The sequence below is a fragment of the Leopardus geoffroyi genome, chromosome A3, assembly GCF_018350155.1.
Source record: "Leopardus geoffroyi isolate Oge1 chromosome A3, O.geoffroyi_Oge1_pat1.0, whole genome shotgun sequence".
Taxonomy (NCBI): Eukaryota; Metazoa; Chordata; class Mammalia; order Carnivora; family Felidae; genus Leopardus; species Leopardus geoffroyi.
Genome location: NC_059336.1, coordinates 44,794,477 through 44,817,147, shown reverse-complemented (window position 1 = coordinate 44,817,147; position 22,671 = coordinate 44,794,477). Strand labels below are relative to the sequence as shown.

The 22,671-nt window shown below is 43.9% G+C and overlaps 1 protein-coding gene across 2 annotated transcripts in view; it reads right to left on the bottom strand.

The window, feature by feature from the left end:
- SLC24A3 (solute carrier family 24 member 3) overlaps nucleotides 1-22,671 on the bottom strand; it is a 490,476-nt gene that overhangs the window by 13,314 nt on the left and 454,491 nt on the right. Inside the window, exons 13-15 of one of the 2 annotated variants that reach the window (XM_045445436.1) lie at nucleotides 18,961-19,127; nucleotides 15,663-15,777; nucleotides 14,167-14,279 (exon numbers count right to left, since the gene is read on the bottom strand). In XM_045445436.1, the coding sequence (XP_045301392.1) occupies nucleotides 14,167-14,279; nucleotides 15,663-15,777; nucleotides 18,961-19,127 (395 nt within the window). The remainder of the gene's footprint in view (nucleotides 1-14,166; nucleotides 14,280-15,662; nucleotides 15,778-18,960; nucleotides 19,128-22,671) is intronic. The other variant, XM_045445435.1, reaches the window with a different exon arrangement.

Sequence of the window (22,671 nt, the reverse complement as noted above, 5' to 3'; positions counted from 1 at the left end):
TAATCCGGAAGCTCCCCAAATCCCCTCCTTCTGGGTTTTTATAGAGGCTTCACTGCATAGGCAATTGGTTAAGTCCTTGGCTATTGGCAACCGATTCAACCTCTGGCCTGTCTCCTCTCCCTGGAGGTCAGAGGTGGGACTGAAAATGTCAACCTTTTAATCACATGGTTGGTTCCTCTGACAACTAGCTCTCATCCTTATGTGGGGTTGGAAAGTCATCTCATTCACCTAACAGAAGACACCTTATAGTTCTTATCATTTGGGAAATTTCAGAAGCTTTAAGAGCTCTGTGCTAGAAACAGGGATGAAGATCAAACATCTATTTCTTACTATAAATCACAGTATCACACAAGGCCAGGGAGCTGGTGAGGGATCAAGTAAACACTGAGCACTGGAATTCTGACAGTAAATTTTAGACTCTTCTTTGTAGCCAGCAGGGCACAGAGAAAAAGTCAGAGTTCTCTTCATCCACTAAGAACTCTCAAAAGTGGCACCTTGGCCTTTCTTGCCTACCATTTCTGAAACTACCTTGAATGAACCATAAGAACCACAAATGCCAGTGTGGCAGATGCTAATGGGACTCCATCCCAGTGCCCCTTCTTACCATTCTGGTGGGACCGGCTGCCTCCCCATGACCAGTACCAGTGTCTGTGCCTGAGGGCTTTCCCCCCAAACCATGGAAATGCCAAGCTGCCCTACATCAATGACTCTTGGGGCAGGCACATGAACATGAAGCCCCCCTGCCCCTTGATATTTCCTCCTAAATATGTTCCCTACCCCCTGGCGGTCTTACACATCTCCATGAATGGCACCAGAAGTTACCTTCACTTTTTCTCTTCCTCAGCCCCTCCATGCATCCATGAGAAAACCTTATTAATTCTTCTGAAAACTTTTTCTCCCTTCCTATACTCACACCACCTTAGCCCCCATCGCTAGCATCTTGTCACCAGCTCCTGGACTAGTTTTCCTCTTCTTTGCCTTCTTGTCATACATTTCCAAACGGTATCAAATATGATCTTAAAGCATAAAGTGAACAATGCCTTTACTCTGCTTGAATCCTCAGTGGCAGTTGAAAACAATTCAAACTTTCCACAACAGCCAATAAAATCTTCAGATGGGCCCTGTCTTCTCCCAACTCACCTCCCCATTAACAGATGTTTAGAAGCTGATGAGAAATCAACCACCAGGTCCTGCTGATTCTTATTCTGCAGTTTCTTCTGGCACCTTCCATTATTCTCTCACTTCACTGCTACAACTGAGGCAGAGTGGATCACTGGTCTCAGTTCCCTTCCCTTGTATTCTGTGTCCACCCCCTTTCCACAGCCTCATGGTGGGCAGAGGCATTTTTCTGCTTCTTAGATTTGGGGTTGGCCATGTGATATGCTTTAGCCAATGGGATATTAGTGGATTTAACACAAACACAGGTTTGAGGTGTACTTCCATTATTGAGATGACCTTTTGTGCTCTTCATCCTGCAAAGAATGTGCCTCAGGAAGTCAGTGGTCCAAAGAGGATGACAGACACACAGAATAACCCTGTCTGAAGCTTGGAGCCAAACCTAGATCAGCCAAACACCAGTCACCTCACAGATGCATGAATGGGAAATGTATGATAATGTATGTTTGCTGCTGAGTTTGGGGATGGTTTGTTACACAGCCTTACAGTAGCAATAGCTAACTGATACAAACTATCCTAATCCAAGTCACTGTATTTTCTTTCCCCTGCAAATGTATCATAATTGGTCTTACCTGGCTCCGATGCTTTCTCTATATAGTAGTCAGAATCTTCTTTCTAAAATGCACATGCAGTCACACCACTCCCTCCCTCATACACTTCATTTTCTGACTGCCATGGCTCTAGCTCATTGTGTCCTTTAGCATGTGACTCCTGTATCTGGTTTCATCCCAGCCATTCATCCTTCCACTTTTCCACTTCCTGTCCCCACCCTCTACCCCCAGCCGAGGCGCTACCCTCAGGTCCTTCGGTGTGTGAACCTTTCTTGGAGCTTGGTCTTCTACAAGCTATTCCTCTTACTGGATAATCATCTCACATTCTTTACCTGCTTGGCTCCAGATAATCTCAGATTTTCAGAATAAGCATCACTTCCTTACAAGCATTGGAGGTCCTTAATCCCTGCCACATACCTTAAAAAACATCACACTTTGGGCACACATCACACTTTCTTTTGGAATTACTTGTATAACTGTCTCCTTCCAGAGGCTGCAGCTCCAGGGGCACAGGACAGTGTCTGGCTTGCTCACCAAAGCATTCCCCAATGGTGGTTACCAGCTTAGCACACAGTAAGTGTTCAGTTAATGTTTGATCAGAAAAAGAATGAGCTGGGCAGAAAGTGTAGGATAAGAATGTTTCTGATCACCAGGGCGAGTGGATGGCTCAGTTGGTTGAACATCTGACTCTTAGTTTCAGCTCAGGTCATGACCTTACAGTTGTGGGATTGAGCCCTGCACTGGGCTCCATGCTCTCTCTCTGTCTCTCTGTCTCAAAAGAAATAAACCTTAAAAAATGTATTAAGAAAAGGAAAGTTTCCGATCACCTCTTCTTTTTCCCTCTAAAGTTTCTGGGGTTAGGTGGACTCCTGCTTGGAAAATAAAACAGACTCTCCTTCTATTACTTTGTGGATTCATTTTGCATTTTTAAGCCCTAACTTGGAGATCTGAGTTTTGTCCTGGTTTCCTGGAGCCTGCCTGGTGACTTTCTTAATTCTGTTAGAGCATGTGGAACAGACATTCATTGCCAAAATGGGACAAGAGGTGCTCATTTTCCAAACTTTGACTTTTAGAAATATTTATTTCAGGCACTTAGGTAGCTAGCTGGCTTCCAAGCAAACCACAAGTGCTAAGAAATGTCAAAATTTGTAAAATTGCCTTTATTCCACACTATCAAATGCCTGAAACTATGCACAAAACAGCTGTCTTGATGGTAATTATCCAATAATTATGACTTGGAAACCCCAGCAACTTGAGATGGAAACATTGCTTCGGAATTGTCAGCAGGTCCATTGTGAGGGCGGGAGAGGCCATTAAAACCCACATGGGCTTCTTGGTTCTGATATGAGAGATGCAGAGAGATATCATGGAGTTACCACTATGCTAAATGAAAGGAGGCCCCTGAGTGTCCTTCCAGAAATGAAGCCTCTCTCTCAGGAAAAACTGGAAGTGGAGAAGAGGGAAGACAAAATGCTCATGGCAAATAAACCCTTAAGTTTGCGCTTTTTTCATGAGCCTGGAACTATTTTTCCAAGCGAGTTCTGTATTGTGGCGTGAGGTTATACAGAGCCCCCAAATGTGGCTGGGCATTGGGGACTGCATAGAGGGGCCTGATGAAAGCCAGGTGGGGACCCAGGGACTGAATAAATGGGGATAATCCTCATGGAAGGATCCAGAATGTTTCCTCCAACCTTTAGTTGGGAAACCACTGTAGACATATAATGAACCATAGCCTAGGGAAGCGAGGATTTTAGCTGCCACAATCACTCTGGAACGTACAGAATAGGAATCCTGGGGTGAGGAGTGGTCTTTTTCCTCCAGGTCCTTCCTTCCTTCTTCCTTCCTACTCTTCCTTCATTCTCTTTCTTTTCTTTCTTTCTTCCTTTCTTTCTTTCTTTCTCCTTCCTTCCTTCCTTCCTTCCTTCCTCCCTTCCTCCCTTCCTTCCTTCTTTCCTTTTCTTTTTTCTTTTCTTCTTCTTCTTTTTTTTTTTTTTTTTTTTTTTTACAGAGAGAGTGCAAGCAGGGAAGGAACAGAAAGAGAGGGAGAGAGGGTCCCAAGCAGGCTCTGAGAGGTCAGTGCACAGAACCCGACATGAGTCTCAAACCCATGAAACCACGAGATCATGACCTAAGCCGAAATCAAGAGCTGGACGTGAACTGACTGAACCACCCAGGCACCCCCAGGTCCTTCTTTCTTTACGTGAAGCTTGCAGAGCTCACTTTAGCCTTATAGGCAGACCCTATTCTCCCCTCTAGCAAAGATTCAAACTCAGGGATGGATCTGGTCTAAAATCCTACCCCAGCAATGACCCTCATACCTCTGTGCCCTCAGCTGTACATGGCAGCACTGTGGCACCGTTTGCTTTGGGCGATATTCTCCTCCCTGCTGCTTTGGTCTCTGGTGTTTTGCAGAGAGAAAAAAGTCTCACTGTTTTCTCTCTGCCTATTACTGGCTGTGACAATCTCTCTGAACCTTGGTAGTTTGATCTCCAGAAGAGGACTTGGGACAGCAGTGCACTTAGAATGAAACCCATTACCCCTGTAAACCTCACCCCTGCATTTCTATTGCCTGGCTTCCCTTCTATTATCAGATACAGCATGCTTCAATGCCTTGGCATTTGCAGTCCCCTCTTTCTAAAATGCTCCCCCTGCCCTTCAGATACCCAGCTCTTTTTTTATTATTCCCTCCTCGGCATGGAACCCACCTCCTGTCCAACAAATCCAAAGTGACACGTGCTGCCCATTCTATGATATCATTGTCTTCATAAGGCTTTTGCTCTCCCAAGTTAGCGCACTCACTAATGGACTGTCTGTCTCCCCCAACCCTGGTGCATGTTCTAACGGGGAGGGTCTATTCTACCCAGTTCGTTCTGTGTTTCCAGCACTTTGCCAAGTTCTTCGCACATAGCAGCTGCACAATAAGTGCTGGCTGAAGAAATAATCCTTGCCTCATTTAGCTATAGTCAGGATTAGATGAGGCCATGTGGGCACGGTGTCCCTAGGGTGCCTGGCACATAGTAGGTCAATGAATGTTAAGCTATTCTTATTGCTGTTTTCTTCCCACCCCACCCCCATCCCCGCTCTCTTCTCAGGTCAGGCTTTTCCTTCATTCTGTTCTGCTCACATGTCTTTCATCACCCCAGGTGGTAAAGTTTAGGATCATCTATCCATCCATCCATGCAGCCATGCAGCCATGCAGCCATGCAGCCATTCATCCAACAAACACTTGTTGAGCAAATTCTAAGTACCAGGCACCACCACCAGGCATGGAGGAAACAACAAATGCACAAGACGGGTACAATCCTTGCCCTAAGGGAGAACATGTGTCTGGGGGAGACTCAGACAAAGGGAAAAAAGTAAGCTATGATGGGAACTGCTCAAAAATACAGGAATGACACCTGACCCAAGCTTGGGAGATTACAGTAAACATCTAAGCCAACACCTGAAAGATGAACTGGAGAAAGACCAGAGAAGCCTCTTGTAATGGCTCTTTTACCCCTTCTGTGAGGTGCTCTGGTTCTAGATGGCTATGTTCTGGGACTCCTACATTCTAGGAAAACAAAAAGACACAGGTTGGTTGGGCAAAATCCTGGGCCACTATTTTGGTCTACCATGACTAGGCAAAGATGTATTCTGTACAAGTGAAGTCTCCCAGAAAATTGAAGTCCACCTCTCTATAGGCCAGCAACTGTTTTTGATGAAAATATTTCATCACTTTTTCTTGATGACTCAGAATCACCACCATGAATATAAATTTTTAACCTGAGGTGAAATATGGCAAAGCTCTCAGGAGCTATTGATGTATATGGAGTTTCTTGCCCCTACCATTGAGAAAATAAAATTTATTCTCTATTTAAACAAGTAAAATGTCCCACTATGTGCATGATGGTAAAGGGTGCAGTGTGAATGGCAAACACAAAGTGGACATGGTCCTACACTCAGACTCTAGTAGCAGACAGATGATGTGGGTACCTAACCATCAGACAAGGTAGGAAACAGAATGGGTCAACAGGGACATGGAGAAGAGATTATCTCCATGTGGCTTGCAGCATGAGGCTGTATCTGGGCAGCAAATGGAAGGGCTAGAGACCTAGGTATGTCGTCGGGACTCAGAGTATTCTTTTGCTTACAGGATTTCCTCCTTGTTGGATGCCCTCTCAATCAAAGAGATCAAACTATCTGAGTAAAATACAAAAAAAAAAAACCCCACAGAATTTTAAGGAAAGCCACTAGGCTCTGAGGATGGTTTTGTTACTCTGTCCCTCCTTAATTCAGCTCACCCAGCTGTCCTTCCCTGCTTCTTGACCATTTACCTTTTAGTTTCTGACATAGTTAGGCTCAAAAATTTTCCTGATAAGATTTTACTACTTATAAAATACAAGATTCTAGACTACACAGTCTTAATCATATATGATCATTGGCTTCCTAATAGCCCCTAAGTTGTGAATATTACTGAAAAATAAGTAGACATCTTTCCAAAGACATGCAGATGGCCAATAGACACATGAAAAGATGTTCAACATCACCCATTATTAGGAAGTGCAAATCAAAACAGTAATGAGGTATCACCTCACATCTGTCGGAATGGCTAAAATCAACAAGACAAGAAATGATAAGTATTAGCAAGGAGGTGGAGAAAACGGTATCCTTGTGCATGGTTGGTGCAGCCACTGTGGAAAACAGTACTGAAGTTCTTCAAAAGAATTAAAAAATCCAAATACCACATTATCCAGCAATTCCAATATTGGATATTTATACAGAGAAAACAAGCACACTAACTTAAAAAGATATATGCACCCCTATGTTTAATGTAGTATTATTTACAATAGCCAAGACATGGAAGTATCCTAAGTGTCCATCAATAGATGAATCAATAAGGAAGATGTAGTGTGTATATGTGTATATATATACATGGACTGAGTAAGCCACAGGAATAAAAGGCAGAGCATAAGGAATACAGTCAATGATATTGTAATAGCAATGTAATGGGACAGATGGTGGCTACATTTGTGGTGAACAAGGCATTATGTATAAACTTGTCAAACCATTAAGTTGTACGCCTGAAACTAAGGTAATGTTGTATGTCAACTATACTCAAATAAAAAAATAAATAAATACAAGAAGGATTCCTGGGTGGCTCAGTTGGTTAAGCGTCCAACTCTTGGATTTAGCTCAGGTCATGATATCACTGTTCATGAGTTTGAGCCCACATGGGGCTCTGTACTAGCAGTGCAGAACCTGCTTGGGATTCTCTCTCTCTCCCTCTCTCTCTTCCTCTCTCTAATAAGTAAATTAAAAAAAAATTTAATTAAAAAAATAAAAAATAGGTTAACAAATATTTTCCTTTGAATTTTAAAAGTTCAAAATGAAATCTTTTCAACATATGGTGCTGAAACAACCATATGTCCACATTCTAAAGAATGAAGCTGCACCCCTACCTCACACCATATACAAAAATTTTGATTTCCCTGCAATTCATAAACTGTTTATAGATTATATTGCTGATTTTGTGCTTTCAAAAGAGAGCACTACATTGGATGTCTGTATGCTGGAAATAAAATGAAGATCTCTCTGGGATGGAGTACAGAAATAGCAGCATTTGGAAGAAAATGCAACATGACACATCTTTCTCCAGTTTTCTGAGCAAACATTTCCCCCAGGAGCACTCTCTCATGTGCCATGCCTGTTGATCACAGAAGTGGCCTGTTTCTTCTCCTGTCTTTTCCCCTTCATTTCAGTTAAGGGTGATCTTCAACCACAGGATTCGATGTGCACAATCCCAGCAGAATGACCAAAGTGACCCAATTATGTCATGTACAGATGGAAAACATGAATTTGGACCAAAAATCTAATAGGGCCTGAATTTCTGTCTTCATGATGTCACCCTATCACTAAAGTCAGGAACCTGAAAAGCATATGTTCTCATGACTGTGGGTGTTACTGAATGAGAATTATGTTTAATTTTCTGTTCTCTGAAGAGTGTTGGGAGAATTTCAGAAGGACAGGAAAGGCGGGCAGATCATCAGGGCTCATTTATGGCAGACAATGTGCCTTGCTAAGTTGGGATTTCAGGCCTGATATCCACGTTCAGTCAGGGAGATTTCAAAGCTGATGGGGAGGAACTGGTTCATTTACAGGACGAATTCTGAGTTGTTATTGTTGTTGTTGGTTGAAAGGCTTTGCTTTCACCTTATATGATTGCACCCTCTAACCACAGTAAAGAAAAAAATAAGCACAATGGATCTTTGGTACACTGGAAGGATTTGCGTCTCCTGCTCCTGTCTGTCAATCCCTCCCTGGAGAGAGTCCATATGGTAAAAGTCTATTATATATGGATCAGTTTTCCAGGTTATTTAGAACACCATTTCTTTTCATCTTTTTGCTGCCTGCTTTTTTTTTTTTTTTCAAAACTATTTTATTTATTTATTTTTTTTAAGAAAGAATGCCAATGTGGGGAGGGGGCAGAGAGAGAAGGGAACAGGGGATCCAAAGCAGGCTCCATGCTGACAGCAGTGAGCCTGATGTGGGGCTTGAACTCATGAACCATGAAATCATGACCTGAGCCAAAGTCAGTTGCTCAACTGCCTAAGCTACCCTGGTGCCCCCTGCTGCCCGCTCTTTAGCCACTATTCTCTGGTCTTCACCAGAGGAAACAAAAAGCAGTTGAAATTCACACAGGTCTGAATTTTACTTCTTTACAACTCTGACAAGTGGGGAAATGCAACAGGGGAACACACCAGGTGGATCTGCTGGTGAACTCAACAGATCCACACCCAGTGCTCTGAGCTGGGTTAAGGTGCACAGAAACCAGGCAGAGATGGGGTGCTGATGAAGATAGGATCTAAAGACGGACCAGGAAATGAGAGACAGAGCATTGCGTTTAGCAAAGCGAGAATCTCTGGAGGGAGGGAGACACCCAAGGCTGAGTGTGACTGAGTAACGATAGAGGGTCCCTAGTAGCACTTCAAAGGAAGTTATGTTGTACTATTCCCGTTATATTCAACACTCTTTTCATGGCTCAAGTATGTACATGCCCATACTATGTGCCGCAAGGAAGCTCGCCCTCATACGGCTTCCTCTGGTCAGAATGTCAGGGTAACGCCTGTTTTTCTTTCTTTTTTTTTTTTTAAAGAATGTGAGGGTGCCATGAAGCTGTCCTCCAAATCTCAGGAAAGAAACAAGGACAAATGAAAATGTAAGGAATATTGCCATTTGCAAGAAATAATTAGGCACAAATAAAGAACTTCAAGGTGTTCATATTCTTTATAACAATTCCAGCTTTGGGAAAATAGCCTCAAATGTAAATACAGTTTTATGTAGAGTTTTTTTTTTTTTTTAGATGTCTAGAATCTATAAGAGTGATTTACAGAGATGTGTGTTGCATCATTATTTATAACAGTGAAAATCTTGAGGCAAGATGTGTCTAACAGCAGCATGGTTAAGGAAATTTTGGTATAAGTAAAGAATATGAGGTTGCCTTTATTTTTTTTTTAAACGTTTTATTTATTTTTGGGACAGAGAGAGACAGAGCATGAACAGGGGAGGGGCAGAGAGAGAGGGAGACACAGAATCAGAAGCAGGCTCCAGGCTCCGAGCCATCAGCCCAGAGCCCGACGTGGGGCTCGAACTCACGGACCACGACATCGTGACCTGAGCTGAAGTCGGACGCCTAACCGACTGAGCCACCCAGGCGCCCCTGAGGTTGCCTTTAAAGATGATGTTTCTACTGAGCTTTCAAGGAAATCTTGATGTGATGTTTGATATAATGAGGAGTATAAAAAGCAATGCACATAACTGTAGAGTGGAGTGTCAGCTATATAAACCAGTATGGAAAGGAAAACATGCTGAAATATTGAGAACTGATAGTTACAGATCATATCATGCATGATTTTTATCTCGTCCTCTGAACCTGCAGTCTCATGGGCAGCCACAAGCCACATGTGGCTGTGTAAATTGAAATTAATTAAAATAAAATGAAAAGAAAAAACTCCAAGTCTGCCCTTGAACGAGCCACATTTCAAGTCCTTAAAAAGTCTCATGGAGCTAGTGGTTACTATATTGGACAGTAAAACATACAACAGCTCCATCATTACAGAAAGTTCTACTGGGCAGACACTGCTCCAGAGTTTTCTGGCATTGATTTCTCTAGTTTTCGATGAAGACCATGTGCTATTTTGATAATCAGAAAAAAGGAAAAACAAAGTCAAGTTAAGGTGACTTGACTGTAGAAAAGCCCAGGAGATTGTCTGAGGAATGGCGAAAGAGAAGCAAGGTGATTTGTGATTTAAGGAAGCAGCTAGTTTAATGAGAGAGATTCAATATAATCAATAATATGTTCTCAACGTGGTTACAGGAAAGCTGTATTAACTGGGAGGGGGAGGGTCCACATATGACTCAGAAAAAGGAGCTCAAAGAGGCAGGATTGGTCAGTGTGCCCCAGGATGGTTGTCATGACAGGGAGAAGAGCCTATGATACGAGCTGATGCCTTAGACAATAGCAACTCAACGGCTCCCGTAAAAGGTTGTCCATTAAATCCTCTTTCTTGTTTGGCCCCCACTCACAACCAGACACTCCAGGCTTTAGAGACTGCTAGTGTCCACTGACATCTTCATTGTCTCTCCTTCTTGGATGCACACCTAAACAAGTGTCCTGGATCCTTCTTGCATCTAGGTGGGAATGTTTGACTTATCTACACAATGGGTGGGAGCAGAGAGGACATACACGACCTTCAGTCCTCATCACAAAACCATCTGCATAATATTCCATGCCCTTGCTTTCTCTGCTTCCTGTGTGTCTATTGGAGAAGGACTCCAGGATGGTAGAACCACAGGATGAAATAAGCCTCAATCTGAGTCTCTGTCTGAAGAGCCATGGGAGCTGCCAGGATGGAAATATCTGCAGGGGATTTGGAGGAAGAAATAAACGTTTCTTGGGCTGCCCCAGTGAAATGTTGGGATTGTTTATGATACATATAGTAGTAGTGATACTTACTCTAACACATAAATTCTCATTTGATCTTCTATGCAGAACCTGTTAATGCAGCAGGTCTGGTTACTTAATCCTTGCATGCCTCTAGGGGAGCCTAGAATGATGACAGATCCTCAGCCAATCCCCGAGAATGCGGTCCTTGGAATGTTCTTTGTGTTACTGATGAATGATGTTGTTTTGTGCTCCAAAAGCAATGGGGCATGCTGTACCAGCTTGTCAGGATTGTTTAGCGAGCTTTATGATGTATATCTGGGGTCTATGCTGGAATTCTGAATTTTGCTATCATGGCTGTATACTGAGCAGGAATGTGTCTACCTGACCAGCACTCCATAAAAGTCTCAGATTCCAGTGGACTGCCCTGGATAGAGATATCTCACACATGTCCATATAGGTTGCTGCTAGAGAGAAAGCATGTCTTATGTGACCTGGTGGGGCAGGAATTGGTGCGTGCATCTGACCTCTCTGGATTTTTCCTGACGCATTTCGCTTTTCTGCTGCTTTTACTCCATATCCTTTGCTATAATAATAAACCTTGGCCACGACTAAAATCTGCTACTAAGTCCTGTGAATACTCCTGGTGAGTCACTGAACTTGTGGGTAGTCATGGGGCTCCCTAAATGCCTCCCACCCATGGGAGGTACAGGCTCTAGTTATGGGATGAAGAAGTCATGGGGATGAAAAGTACAGCATAAGAGAATATAGTCAATGGTATTGTCATAGTATTGTATGATCATTACACTTGTGAGCATAGCATGATGTATAGATTTGTCAAATCACTACTTTGTACATCTGAAACTAATGTAACATTGTGTGTCAACTATACTTAAATTAAAAAAAAAAAAAAGAAAGAAACAGGGGCACCTGGGTGGTTCAGTTGGTTATACACTGGACTTCGGCTCAGGTCATGATTGCACAGTTCGTGGATTTGAGCCCTGCATTGGGCTCTGCGCTGGCAGCTCAGAGCCTGGAGCCTGCTTCAGTTTCTGTGTCTCCCTCTCTCTCTTCTCCTCCCCTGCTTGCCCTCTCTCTCTCTTTGAAAACTAAATAAACATTAAAAAAAATTTAAAAAGAAACTGTAAACAGAGGGGCCTGGGTGACCCAGTCCAGTTAAGCATCTGACTTGATTTGGGTTCAGGTCATGATCTCACAGTTCATGAGATCAAGCTCTGTGCTGGGCTCTGTGCTGACAGCATGGAGCCTGCTTAACATTCTCTCTCCCCCTCTCTCTCTGCCCCTCACCTTCACATGCATGCAGATGGGCTCTCTCTCTTTCTCTCTCTCTCTCTCTCTCTCTCTCTCTCAAAATAGGTAAAGAAGTCTAAGGAAAAAAAGAAACACACAAAAAAACCAAAACCAAAACCAAAAACCAAACTACCTCCTACATAAGGTCTTCACCTAGGAAAACAGAACACAAATTGTCCAGAATAAGTATGCTTTCTACCTTGCACTTATATATCTTACTACCATCTGTTGACATTCTAGCACATACATCAAACTCTTGTGAATCTGGTTGATGTGAGTCTCTTCATAAGTGCCTGACTGACAACAGTGTCACTCATAAAAGTCTTAGAAAGATTGTCTGGAATCCTGTGACTATCCAATTTGTGATGTCCTTTCAGGGGCCAACCTGGATGACATTTCTTCAGTGTCTCTTCTACATTCATCACTTAACATGTAATAAGATGAAGCCAAGTTCAAGGGCCATGAGTGAGATAAAAACAAAGGGTGTGCAGGGATCCCATTTAGTGGTGGGGTCCAGAAAGGAATCCTGAATGAAGGGGCAATAGAGACTCCTGGAAGAAGGGACATCATTTCAAATGGGATGAGTTACAAGGTATGTGCATCTGAGGCAGAGTAGTCTGCAGGGGGGGAAATATAGGGCATCTTCAGGGACAGTGATTCTGAGGGGCGCTAGCTTGGCTCTAAACAATGTCAGAGGTGGCAGGTAGCTTGGGAAGTATGATGTTCAGGGTACACTGTTTGGGGGCTATGGAAGAATTGGCCTTTCTGGTGGATATGTATCTGTTTACATTACAATCAGTCAAGGCTTGGTGATCCTTATTCCTGGGCTCAAGGCCAGCAATGATTTTGAATAAGCATGACATTCTCCAACATGCCAAGTGCATCCCTGCCTCAGGGCCTTTGCACTGACTGTTCCTTTTGCCTGGAATGCCCTGCCCTGCCCATTTCCCCATGGCTGGTTCTCTCTAGTTATTTAGATTTCATCTCCAAAAACCAGCTTTCCCCCAAGGCAATGTGGCCTCTCTCACCACATCATTACCCAATTTCACTGACAAAATAGAAGAGATCTCCACTCCTTAGAACATATTCTGCTTCTTTCCATCCCCTTATGCTTATCTTTATTCTCTGATGAAATCTCTCAGTCAACAGGTAATTTCACATGAACCAAAAGCACTTTCTGTATGAATTTTGATTTCATTGCAATTGGCTGGACACACCTTCCCTAGTTGAAACGGCCATTTGTCAAACAACTTTGATGACAACCCTCGTCTGAGCCGCAGCATTTTCTGCAGGATATACAATTACTGAACAAATTTTGCACCTAAACTAAGGCAATGCTCAGTAACACACTGAGAGAGGCACTCAGCACTGGGTTGGGTGTAAACACTTTGGAGGCATGCTACCCTTTTCTTCCTGTGTCCAGGCAAGAATTGTAGTTTCTCCCTCAGTCCTCAGACAGTGTCGAGGACAGTGGTGCCATCAGCAGAGGGGGAACATTTTCAAAGAATGGGAAAGAGTGCCAGACCCTCCGGGTCACTCACCTGCAAATCTACCTGAGGTCACAATTAGCTCAGGTTTGAGAAAGAGCATGGAGGCCATCGCCTCACAGTCTGACTGTCACCAGATCCCTGACAGAGAGGGTCTATTACGTTTTGTGTCCCTTCCTTCACGAATAAAATTATTTTGCCTGTAAAACAAATACACTAGACAGGGGTTGGCAGATGATGGCCCATGGGCCAAATCTGGCCCACCTCCTGTTTTTGCATAACCCATGAGTTAAGAATGATTTTTATGCTTTTCAGTAGTTGAAAAAAATGGAAAGAATCATAGATCATGTATCATGACATATAAAAATTATATGGAATTGAAATTTCTGTTTCTATACATAAAGTTTTATTTGCACAGCCATGCTCATTCATTTACACGTTGTCTCTGGCTGCTTTCAGGCTACACAGCAGTAGGGGTGGATGGTTGTGATAGAGACTGGCCCTCAAAGCCTGACGTATCACAATCTGGCCCTTTACAGAAAAGGTTTGCCAGTTCTGTTCTTGAGTCCTGAATGTGCCCACAAGCCTGACTTTGGAAGGACTTGGATAAGAAAGAGTTCGTTTACCCCTCGATATTAGTAATACCGCATCTCCTTTGCCCTGAAAACAGTGTCCGTGTAGCCCTAGATTTAAAGAGAAATCATGGAGAAAACCCACTTACATAGGATCCATAATCCACAGCCAGGGTCTGCAGGGCCCATGGGAGACCAAGGCCAATGAGGATATCAAACACGTTGCTCCCAATGGAGTTGGACACAGCCATGTCTCCCATGCCTGCGAGGATGAGAGGTCACTTGAGTTAGAAAGGAGATCTCAGGGTAGGACAGGGAACCCCAGAGGGACTCTCCCAACCCTTTGGTCTGATAGCCAGAGACTTAGCTGCTAGGTCTGCTAGCTCATTTGCTAGGTGATTCCCTTCCCAGGCCATCACCTGTATTTTCAACAGCATATGCATTTTTAGTAGAATGGAATGGAATATGACAAGAACAGAATAGAATGAGATGCCCATTCTAGTGAGTTGTTGACCTTTACTTCAAACATGACCACTGGCTCAATGGGAATGATTCCAAACACCAAATAGAGTTCCAAAGATTCTGAAACACCCTTCTAGAAAGGAATAAACTTGATAGTTCTGTTAAACCTCTCATGAGCTCACCAACCCATATATTTCAGTACCATCTCCCAACTGCTCTACACTGCTCTCAATTCTTCTAAATAATTGAGTACTATTAAGAAAAAATAACGTGGAGTGCCGAGGTGGCTCAGTGGGTTGAGCATCTAACTCCTGATTTCTGCTCAGGTCACGATCTCATGGTTTCATGAGTTCCAGCCCCACGTTGGACTCTGCCTGCTGACAGCGTGGAGCCTGCTTGGGATTCTCTGCCTTTCTCTCTCTCTGCCCCTCCCTCGCTCATGTTCTCTCTGTCTCTGTCTCTCTCTAAATGAATGAATAAATGAATGAATGAATGAAATCAGCAAAATTTAGTGAGTACATCTACAGGATACTATGCTAAGTGTTACGGCTGCACATTGTGTTTGTTGAAAACAAATGCCGTCTAGCACAAATCAGGCATATAAATTAGAGTGGTGCTAGGGAAGGGCATGGCCATCTGGAAGGGGCGTCCACCTGTGAGCTTGGTTTTGAAGGAGCGGAGGGTGGGCCATACACTGACGACTGACCTGTGGCAATCATCACTGTCAAGGGTACTGCATCTGGGCAGACCTTAGGTCATGGAGTCTGTCTTCTCTAAGCCTCAGTTTCCCTAATCCATAAAATGGGCATATGATTTTCCCTACCCCATGGAGTTGTTTAAATTAAATAAGATAACAATACCTAAACTGCTTTGCTCAGTGTGTGGCACTCAGCAAAGGTTAGCTATATGACATTTATTACTATTTTTAATAATAGAAGAATGGTAATACAACCTTCAGAAGAGGTTCTGGGTGCTACCTAGAAAACATCTCTGCCTTTCTTAAGGGCAGATCTTCTGGCTTATTTCCCTGTTCTTTTGATGCCAGTTAGGTTTTTGACCAACACAGCACTGAAGTCACCCATCACCCTGGTAACTGCCATGTGGATCCCCCAAAGCTCTTCCTGCCCATAGGGAGGCCTTCCTTCCTCCCCTATCCCTGCCCCCATCTAACTGGAGGCCTCACCTTGTCTGGCCACGATGAGGCTGGCCATGCAGTCAGGCACACTGGTTCCAGCTGCCAGGAAGGTGATCCCCATGATGACATCAGGAATCCCCAGCGTGTATCCAATGATTGTGACCTGGATGAGGCAGGAAGAGGTGGTGAGCAGGGAGCCGGTGCCAGCCCGACCCACTTGTGGATCCTCTGCCTGACAAACAGAAAAGGTTGCAGTCTGGCTAGTCTGCCCAGGGAGCAATGCCCGCTCTCTGTATCAATGCAGAGGGCCAAGAACATTTCATGGAGCAGACCAGGACTGCAGGTCAGGGGACCAGGGTGCGGTGATGAAGCCCAAGTTTTCCAACCAAAGACTGGTGTTTTATACATGTTCCTTTCAGGCGAGGCAGCCATCTCGAGACAGGAGAAACAGTTTCTGGGAAAAGGTGATATTGGGACAGAATATTTGAACTCAGACTGGTCCTGGGAAAGAAACCCAGAATGGATGACTGCCATCCTGTGCTGGGAATTTAGGTATCTGAGTTCCGAGCTGCACAACTGGAATTCACAAGAACTTAAAGCGTGGGAACAACGGCCACACTATACTCGCTTATGTTGATTGATTTAGTACTCAGACACCGTGCTAAGTGATGTTCATGAGTTTTAACTTGTTAAAGTTTCACAACAACCCTACAGGGTAGGTGCTAGATTACCTCCACTCTTCAGATGGGAAGCGGAGGCAATGCTCAAGGAACGCTGGGGACAGCCAGGCTCCTCTCCACAGGCAGCACCACCATTTGCATAGAAGGGGTTAAGCCAGAAGGCAGAAACAGGTGCTACCCAGGCAGTGTCTGCATTATGCAAACGTGCCCATTCTTGGCCCCTGATTTCCAGAGGGGGGAGGGAAAATAGGCAGGCAGTTGGAGAGGCTAGCTGTTGAGGCCAGTGGTAAAATGGAGGCAACTGGAAAAAGAAAGCAATTCCCGTATGTTGACCTAAGAAGAAGTCCATCCGCAGGAGCGGAGATGATTAGGTCATTTCACGATGCCACCTGAGTGCCTTCACTTTCCAGAAAATTAAGAGAAATGCAAACCATGTGTTGTAAGTAGCACGCTGTCTTTTCAGCTCTACCCGGCCTCTCAGCCCCACTGTAAGAGACACCTATCCCTGACTTGGCTCCAAAGGTCACAGTTGCTCCTTCCCCATCCAAAGGTTTGGGGGATGGTAAACCGCTGGGATACCTGACTTCTTCCTCTCAAACCAGAAAATGCACTTGATGTCCATTCAGTGCAGGACTGATTTGGGGACGGCCTTGGGGCTCTCTGTCTCCCACTCTCCAGGGAGGAAAGTGAGATGCACTTGTTCCCAGGGACCTTTTGTGAAATGGAGCTGGCCAAACTGTGTTTCTCCCTGCTTAACCCTCAGCTAGGTCCCTGCAGGGACCAGTTTGGCTCAGTGGCATTTGGCCTGGAACAGAGCTGGGGTTCCTGCTCTTGCTAGTGTCATTATTACCAGGTTTGCGGTTTCGTCTGGAGTTTGGGGAACCGATTCTCCAGGGAGCTGGGACCAAGTCTTGTATTTCTCCTTGTGTTCTCCCTTACTCTTGGCCATTTCTCAGAACTTCTTAGAACCTCCACCAGGGTGGAAGGAAGAAAACAGGAGGGGCAACTCCAGGTGGCTTGGTAGGCTTGCAGGCTGGTGGACCTGGGAAAACCAGCTAGCACCTGGAGGTTGGAACACCAGAACTATTCCCCAAACTCGGAACAGAGACGGCACCCAATGAATATATCAAATAAAAACATCAATGAATCCTGCATGGGGGAGAAACCCTACAAGATGTGGGTTAGAAAAAAATTATCTGCAGGGGCGCCTGGGTGGCTCAGTCAGTTAAGCATCTGACTTCAGCTCAGGTCACGATCTCGCGGTTCGTGAGTTTGAGACCCACCTTGGGCTCTGTGCTAATAGCTCAGAGCCTGAAGCCTATTTCAGATTCTGTGTCTCCTTCTTTCTGCCCCTCTTGCCTGCTCACACTCTGTCTCTGTCTCCCTCCTCAAAAGTAAATAAACAAAAAAAAATTATCTGTTGATGTTGAAGGCAAGGGATAATTTGTGAGTTAACTGTGTCAGGTTTACAAATTTGCCATGATTTCCAAAATAATCTCTTCAGAACCTTTTTTTTTTTTTTTTTTTTTTTTTGCCCTTGGATTTAATGTTTATTTAGTTTTGAAAGAGAGACAGAGACAGAGTAAGCAGGGGAGGGGCAGAGAGAGAGGGAGACACAGAATCCAAAGCAGCTCCAGGCTCTGAGATGTCAGCCCAGAGCCCGACGTGGGGCTCAGACTCACGAAATGTGAGCTCATGACCCAAGCTGAAGTTGATGCCCAACCGGCTGAGACACCTAGGCGCCCCTAGATCTTGGGTTTAATTCTCCAGAATTTATATTACAGTTCTGTCCAATGTTTGAACCAGATTAATTTAGATTTGAGCAGTTTTGTCACAGCTTTTCACCTCTGCCTAACTCTGACTGGACTAGGTTTGCTCCCCAGTTAAAAAGCAGAGTTGTAAATGGGCAGTGCACTCTGGATGGTTGTGTTGCCTTAAAATGGCTTTGGGGCAGAGGCTCTTTTGAGCCCTAGCTCCACAACCAATGCCAGTCCTTGAATCATTGTTTTAGCTTCAGAAAGGACCCTTGAGTGGTCTCCGGGTCTAATGACCTTGTTTACTGGTTGACAGTAAACTGAGACTCAGGGGAAGTGACTGTGACAGAGGGAATTATTACTCCCTGATTCTTCATGCCTTTCCTTCACACCCTTTGCCTTGTGGCTCTGCTGTTCTTCTGGCTAGAGTAGGCAGAGTATATTTTCCCTACTCTCATTGATGTTGGGCACAAGTCACCAGCCAAGGCCCTAGGAGGCACCTCATGTTTCCACCAGTCCTCTAGCATTCCAATGATCCATCATGAGAAGAACATTCCCCGGGTAGCCACAGGGTCCAAGGAAAATGAGCAAACCTATGGAGTAGACATGAAACCCACCCACAGCCTGAACTAAACATAATCATGCTGTAGCTGGAAGGAGAACTGCTCCGTCGGTCAGTGCCTGCTAAGATGACTCAAACCACAGTCAACCTGTAGATATGTGAGCAGGAGGATAAATTCTTGTGATTCTAAACCACTGAGTTTAGGGATGGTTTGTTAGGCAGTTTCCTGAGGTAATGACTGACTGATACAGTTACTGGGCTGAAACCCCACTCCCTATTCCCCTCTGATTGGAGCACATTTTTCCCTCTAAAGAGATCTAGCAATGCTGTGGGGTTCTGAGTCTACTCACCATCCACACCATCATGTAGGAGAAGGCTGCAATCCATAACGTGGAGGAAGCAAATGTCACCATGAACCACTTTTCCCAGCGCGGCTTGTTGCAGTTGGGTACCGTGAAGTATAAGACAAAACTCAGTGGCCAGGTGAATGCCCACTTCACTGTTTCCAGTTTTCCAGCTGGGAAAATAAAAAAGGCAGAAAGCACATTAGTTAGCTTCCTCTCTCTGTTTTACCAGCCCTCCACGCTGCTTGCCCCTGACATTTACAGCCTAATTGATGGCCTGGGAAATAAGCCTTATCACGTTGTTCTTTACATAAAAGACACAAATGGCTTTCCACCAGCCATGAAACCTGGCGTTCAAAACCCAGTGGAAAAAAAAAAGGTATCCACTGCTCACCTGTTAGTTAGGCACCCAAATGACAGATATGTCACTTCTGAGCACACAGGGCTGGGAGGATGGTTTGGCAAATGGGGCCAGGTGGGAAAGGATGAGGATGATTCTCAGACACAAAGGGAGAGGAGTGTGTGGGGGTGGGGGTGAAGGTGGGGGAGGGGAGCTAGGCAGACCACTAGTCTGCCTGGGGTCTCTTCTCCCCATGATTAGATAACACAACCTTACAAGATTATAAAGTGTCAGTGGTCACAGCGCCATCTAGTGGAATTGCTCAATACTGTCTGTCAACTCACTGAAATCTTGAAAGATGGTTTGAAAGCTCTTAAAGTTGTCAAAACACTGCCTGGGGGGTATCTCAAGCTGATATGAATTTGCAAATTAGTCATTGATTTCTGGCTCTCTAAATACCTGCTTTCAGGGATGAGGTGATGGATTGGCCAGTGATGACCTGATCCTATCATCTCTGTGTTGTCTGAGCTCTGTGTTTCAGGCATACCCATAAATGCTTATTTTGGTGACTCTATTTCCATGAGTTCCTTGTCGTCTCAGATTTGACAACCATATCAGGTCTCATTTGGCCTTTATTACAATCCTGCTTAAGGGGTAATACCTCTGGTAAGAAATGCATATACTCCCTGCTCCAATGGAGATAAAAGAACATTTCCACCTTCCAGAAAGTTCCCTGAGTCTCTTTCCAGTCAATCCTCCACCCTCTGCCACCATAGATTAGTTTTTCCTGTTGTCCACCTTCAAATAAAGAAAATCACATGGGGCATGATTTTAGTCAACTTTTTTTTGAGATTCATTCGTGTGTCAGGAATTCATTCCGCTTAGATTGCTGTATAGTCTTATTATACACAACTTATTATCCATCCTCCTGTGGATGGGACTTTGGGGTTGTTGCCAGTTTTGAAGTATTACAACTAACGTGGTCATGAGCATTCCTGTATACTTTTTTTGGTGGGCATGTTTTTATCTCTTTTTGGTTGAAGACCCAGGAGTAGAACTGCTGAGTCACAGGGTGGGTGTTTTTTCTAACTTTGTTAAGAAACTGTTGAGAAGTCTTCCAAAAATGATCGTCCCATTTTATACTCCCACCAGAGTTAAGGACGTATTTTTAAAATGACAATTTGAACAGTGATTAATAAACTGCTAAATGAAATTTATTTCGTAATTTTATAGCGGTATCCAGCACTTTCCCAGTTCGCTGCTACGAGATGGGAACAAATGCCACAGACACCAGGGACTGTTTGGCTGGATTTCAAAGCAAGAAAGCTGTCGGGGGATTTTTGTGAGCATTTTTACAAATGCTGTAGAATCCAGAACATAGTCAGACCCTTGGATCCCAAAGGTATCCTGGAGTCCTGCGTGCTGTTAAATCCTGTGATGTAGGGATGTCAGTTATGCATCTCGGGCTCTGGGGACCCCCTCACTGGCCTTCCAGTCTTCCTGAGGCCCCTGCACAGACAGACTTGGTCCAATTTAAATACACACACCCCATCAAAGTTATAAAGAAATACACCAATGGGAAGGGGAATGACTGCCATCTGGCTCTTTGTCATCCTTCAGAAATTCTTCAGAAAATTAAACAAACAAAAAAAGAAATCGGAACTTATGACTGCAGGAGCTTAGAAAATGATATTAAGTAAAGCTGGAAGCAGTACATGTTAGGACCAATGCATTTTGAGTTTTCTTCTCTCAGCTGCTTTAGAAAGTTCTGACTTGACTCTGGTTAGGGCCTTATATCTAGAAAAGAGTCTTCTGTTTCATGATATAGATGCTTTCTGTGAGTTATGGCTCCACTGCAACAACAAACATACAGCAGAAATTCAATCAGTATGGGGAACCTGGGTGGCTCAGTCGGTTAAGCATCCGACTTCTGCTCAGGTCATGATCTTGTGGTTTGTGAGTTTGAGCCCTGCGTCGGGCTCTGTGCTGACATCTCAGAGCCTGGAGCCTGCTTCGGATTCTGTGTGTCTCTCTCTCCGCCCCATCCACCGCTCACGTTCTCTCTCTGTCTCTCAAAAATGAATAAACACTAAAAAATTTTTTAAAAATTCAATCAGTATAATCTGGAATGTAATGTAACGAATACAGCTCCTTCAGCAAACCAAGTGATACAGAAATGTGCTTTTTAAGTGATTTTGAGGAACTGCAGCAGCAAATAAGGAACATTCCTATATTTTGGTGTGTTCTTTTTCCTGTGGAAGTGTGTTTACCTACATTCACATATAAACGTTTCTATTTCTGTTAGTCAATGGTAAGGCGTTCTTCATGCAAGGATAAGAATATATGTTCAGGGGTGCCTGGGTGGCGCAGTCGGTTAAGCGTCCGACTTCAGCCAGGTCACGATCTCGCGGTCCGTGAGTTCGAGCCCCGCGTCGGGCTCTGGGCTGATGGCTCAGAGCCTGGAGCCTGTTTCCGATTCTGTGTCTCCCTCTCTCTCTGCCCCTCCCCCGTTCATGCTCTGTCTCTCTCTGTCCCCAAAATAAATAAACGTTGAAAAAAAAAAATTAAAAAAAAAAAAGAATATATGTTCAACTTATACTCTGCCTAGGTGTATATGATTTACATATATGCCATATGAATTTAACCTCTATGTATATTATATGCACATATAAACACAGTGATGCATGTGCATATTTTAGCTAGCTTAAGTTTCCATTTCTAAATAAAGAGGTAAAATGGTTTCCTTTCCTCTCTGAGTCAACAGTATTTCTGGCTATTTCCCCATCTTTTCTTCCATTGCTATGTGATCCAAAGAGAGTGCCCTGGGGACAGGTTTATTCCTTCATTTAACGAATATTCATTGAATGCTCCTCTGCCAGTGTGCACCAGGTGCTGCTTCAGGTTTTAAGGATACAGCCATGAATGAAGAAAACAAAACTCTCTGTGCATGAACCCGATGTACCAGTGATCATGTGATTTCTCGGAAGTCAGCCAGCAACTGAGAGATGAAGCCAGGGGACATGAAGCGGGGACTCTGATCATTACAGTATCCCTTTGAGTGTGACTTGCCTCTAAAAAGCAAAGGACCTGTTCTTAAGTTATTCTCCTTATTGAGTTTTTAAAGAAGCTTAATTCTATGGAGAAGAAAAAGTCATTGCTCATTATCATAGGCCTAGATTAAATATATCAATTTGTTCTAACTATACAGGCAATAAAAATGTTTTAGAATGGAAAATCTAGAAAAATTTAAACAATAATTCCACCTAGGATAAACATACTCATATTTTGGCATACTTCTATTGAGTCTTTTTTTCTGTGGAAGTATGTTTGCCTATGTAAACATTTCTATTTCTGACAGTCAATAGTAAGAATTTCTT